This window comes from Homalodisca vitripennis, chromosome 3 (assembly GCF_021130785.1).
Source record: "Homalodisca vitripennis isolate AUS2020 chromosome 3, UT_GWSS_2.1, whole genome shotgun sequence".
Lineage (NCBI taxonomy): Eukaryota > Metazoa > Arthropoda > Insecta > Hemiptera > Cicadellidae > Homalodisca > Homalodisca vitripennis.
Window position 1 is genome coordinate 96,063,048 of NC_060209.1, and position 4,152 is coordinate 96,067,199.

Consider the following 4,152-nt stretch of genomic DNA (forward strand, 5'->3'; position numbering starts at 1 on the left):
TACAAAAGTGTGAAGAACAGTATATTTGTGAGAGGAGAGGTATTACAGACAGTAGCAGAGTGATCAGTAGTAGTAGTAGCGCCAGTCGTCCCAGTAGTTGTTGTAGTAGGGGTAACCTGCAAAATCAGACAATTCACATTTAAAATATAAATATTTCCCATAAAGTTGAGGAATAATTAAAATTCTAACCACGAAATATTAGGTAGCTCACCGTATCCATAGCTGTAGCTGTACGGATAGCCGTAGTAGTTGTAGTATCGGTACCGCGGGTATCTGTAGTAGGACACAGGGGCTCCGAACCCAAACCCGAAGGTGGCGGAGGATTGAAGGTCCTTGGTATCAGGGGTGGCCCCGCTGGGGGCGGCAGGGGCGGCAGAGGCGTCAGAAGCGACAGGGGCGGCAGGATCGGGGGCGGGGGCCGAGTGGACTGCCAACAATGTTACTGCCACCAGGACAAAAACCTAGAAAATTATATAATTTTTCTTAAATATTTGGAATTGTCAAAGATAAGCGTAATTTGAGTAAGGGCTATAAAGTAGTGTTTTACATTTATTTAATTATTTATTTATCAATATATTTCAAATATCTAAGAACAATCTTTTAAAGTATCTCTAGTCATTATATTGAGAATTGTGGCTATAAAAGTGTCTATTCACAGAAATTTCAAAAATTGTAATGCAGATTTTATGTATGGTATGGTAATCATGTGTATGATGTATACCGATATCTGGCTAAATTAATATCTTGTACTGCATGCTGCTCATGTAGATGCTCTGTACTGCATGTTACTCTATAGATTCTATGTACTAACTCGGTCATGTAGATACCGTATACTGTATGATGTAGATAATATATTATGATCATGTGGATACTGTGTCCTATATTGTGGTGATGTAGAACACTTTTTACTGTATGCTGGTCTCATAAATACTGTATTTATTCATTGATCATGTAGATACTGTTTACTATACTCTACTCATGAAGACAATGTAAACTGTATACTGGTCACGTAGTTACTACGATTTGTATATTGGTCAGTGGTCACGTAGATACTGTGTACTATATACTGGTCACGTAGACACTGTGCACTGTATAGTGTATACTACTTTATATTACGATTATAAAGGACAAAGTGGTTATCATAATAGGTTTTTTTCTACTTTCAGTAGGATTAAGGATTGGTTAGGGAATTGTCTGTAGTGAATAGTACGTGGGGTACATAGCCATCCAATGACTCATATTACTTATGGGCAGGTAATGCATATTAATTCCTGAATCATACATTTGACGGAGAATGTCTTTGAAGCAAAACGGGACAATATTTTATGTGGGGGAATATTTGGTTTGGATTCTCATCATATACAATACATATTACAGGGTTCAATGTTAGTATCCAAACAACTCACTGACACTACAATAGAAAAAAATACTTTGCCTAAAAAAAGATTTTTGGGACGGTTTCTGTGTATCTTTATTTTAATTCCTACTCTAAACCAGAGATCGGTCAATGACACACAGACCGATGTGTTTATGAAATCATCACATTCTCGCGAGGTCGTGAATAGAGAAGATTGCTACAAGGCTAGCGGCCGTGTGTTTTCTACTTGGCGTTTTTTCTCTGGAAATATCGGTGTGTAACCAGCAAAAATAAAACTACCGCGACACGAATATTTATCGAAGGAACTGCCAGAATGTAATGGACAGAAATGGCTAGAATTCATTTTGTGTTTACCCTGTTGGGTTGGAGGTATTCCACTACTCTTCATGACTGAAGTACGGTACCCGCTTCCTTGGGTTTCGGTCTTGGGAGGACCCGTTAATATTATTTTGACATTATGACAGAATCTGTTGCCATAAGTTGGCCGTACCATTTTATAAAAATATGCTTCAATAAGTGATTAATAAATGTGAGAAGGAAGTTCAGAGCTCCGGGATCTCATCAATAAAGTGCCGTTTACTGTTTGCAATAACAAATTGTTTTGTGACAGTACTGACATCGTAAATTAATGCAGAAATTTGAAATTTGAATGTGTTTTGTAAAACTCATATTAAATGAAAACTGTCCTTGTTATAGTTAAATAAAGCTTGCGTTGTGAATACATTGACGAACGCGTTTACAACGTTTTAGATTTGAATGAAATATTTTCTAGTTTAAAGTATTCAGATTATACTTATGAGTACGACCGTAAACTTGATGTAGTTTTGTGGTCATTTTGTTACGATGTATTCCTAATAGTGGAAGCCATAAAAGTGGGCTAACAGCCAGTTTTACTACAGAAATACAAGGAAATTAATGTTTATATTTAAATTTTGTATCTGGCGAAGAATTTCTTACTGTACACTTTACTAATTTTTATATTATTAATATAAATAATTTTAAAATCTCGTATTAGAATTAGAAAAGCATTAAAATTGTAGAAAAATATTGTTATAGTTATGTACTTATTATAATTTCCTTGTAAGCTTAATAATGATCATGTAGTCAAAAATAATAAAACACTCTTGCAATTTCAGAATAGTATCTACGAGACCATGGAGGCCCTTGAGAAAACTTCAGGTTCGGCCATGGGCAGCTAGCGTTATCCTTAGTTGGACAAATACTCGGAGGATGCCTTTAACTTGCTAAAATGTTTCCACCCATCGCCCTAGAACTAAAGGAACCGTTGATACGAGTCTTTGATTGCTGAGTTACATTTATTGTACCTCCATCTCCTAATAACTTCGGAGTTAAAAGCAATGTCATATTTCAAATTGAAATCGTATCTGAATGTACAAGAAAGTATTGTAACTCACCACTGCAGGTAATCCTCTCATGTTTGGACACTGCCACTGTTTACCTGAAACTCACTGATAACAGGAAGGCACGCAGCCGACTTATATCGATGTCAGCCGGAAGAAGCCGAAGGCCGGACTGTAGCTATCGTGTACTTGACATGTTGACGCTAATTAAACAGCGATTGTTTGCGAAAGCGTCCAGAATACCAACAAGGCTGGGTCACTGCGCGCCGGACTTCCCCGGGTCTGTAGGTGGGCGGCGGTCTTCACCTCCGCGTGTCCGGTGTCGGTGTCGAGGAGGTGTTGCCGGGACTTTGTGGGCATGGCATGGTCCCGCAATGATAAATGACGAATCAGGGACAGATTGAGGTCTGAAGATCGAACTTGAATTATTAGAACAGTGTGATAACAGGGTAATTAGAGCCCATGACAAACGCAGAAATATTGGAAACAGACATTTAACTTAAGGAAAAAATAAAAAATAGTGCATTTGACGGTTCTTTCATTAGACCAGCAGAGGTCTTATAGGCTAGTTTTAAGAATTAATTATTACCAAGTTAGCAGCAATCCCACATTTATGGACTTTGAATTTAGCAGTGGAGGTGGAGAATAAGTTGAGGTGGGTGAAGACGATTATTAAAGAGTTGAGAAGTGAACCACTTACAAAGTAATACAAGAAATTGTACATAATTTACGGCTTGCAACTACTTTTAGAAAATAAGATGGTTTTTACAACCATTAAAATAATTTATTGCATGTAGAGTAATATTGAATTGATGTTTTTCACTTCCGAACTTGAGGCGAACTAGTGTACTCAACGCAACCGTGAATGGAATGAAGCATACGTACAATGGGTGATTGAGGAGCAGGCTTCTTGATAACTAACGTAACTGCATTTTTAACACCTCACAGAAAATGCCAATAATTTTGTACTTAATTTTATTTATTGATATTTGAACAAAATGTGTTAAGGTCTACGATGAAAAAGCTTCCATAATTACTTTAGATAGGATAAAGTAATTTAATTTCGTCATAAGGAAAACGTACACTATAGGTTCATACAGCCCATTGCTCTTCAATGCTTGATTCTATACAATGAAACTTTTTTGTTATTTTATCTACGGTACATGAAAGTTTCTACTGTTTATTTTCACTACCATAGATACATAAATTAAAATAAGATGATTTCTAATTCAGATTTTCAACGAGAAATTTTCAATGAGAAAAATTGTGGTTTGTAGTATTTTTTATTGTTTTAAGCACTTGTTGGTAAAACGTAACACATTAAAAGAACTGTTTAAGTAGTAAATTCGGGTTGTTTGGTAACAAATTTCAAAAATTAAATACCAAATTTAAAATTGTTTGAGGGAACTAAAA

General features: G+C 36.2%; 1 protein-coding gene across 1 annotated transcript; it reads right to left on the minus strand.

Moving 5' to 3' along the window:
- LOC124358691 lies at positions 1–2,950 on the minus strand. The gene is made up of 3 exons (XM_046810992.1): positions 2,794–2,950; positions 212–461; positions 1–116 (listed from the first exon to the last, which is right to left on the minus strand). The coding sequence occupies exons 1-3, from the start codon at positions 2,812–2,814 to the stop codon at positions 64–66; spliced, it is 324 nt and encodes a 107-aa protein (XP_046666948.1). The 5' UTR covers positions 2,815–2,950; the 3' UTR covers positions 1–63.
- Positions 2,951–4,152: the final 1,202 nt, after the last annotated feature.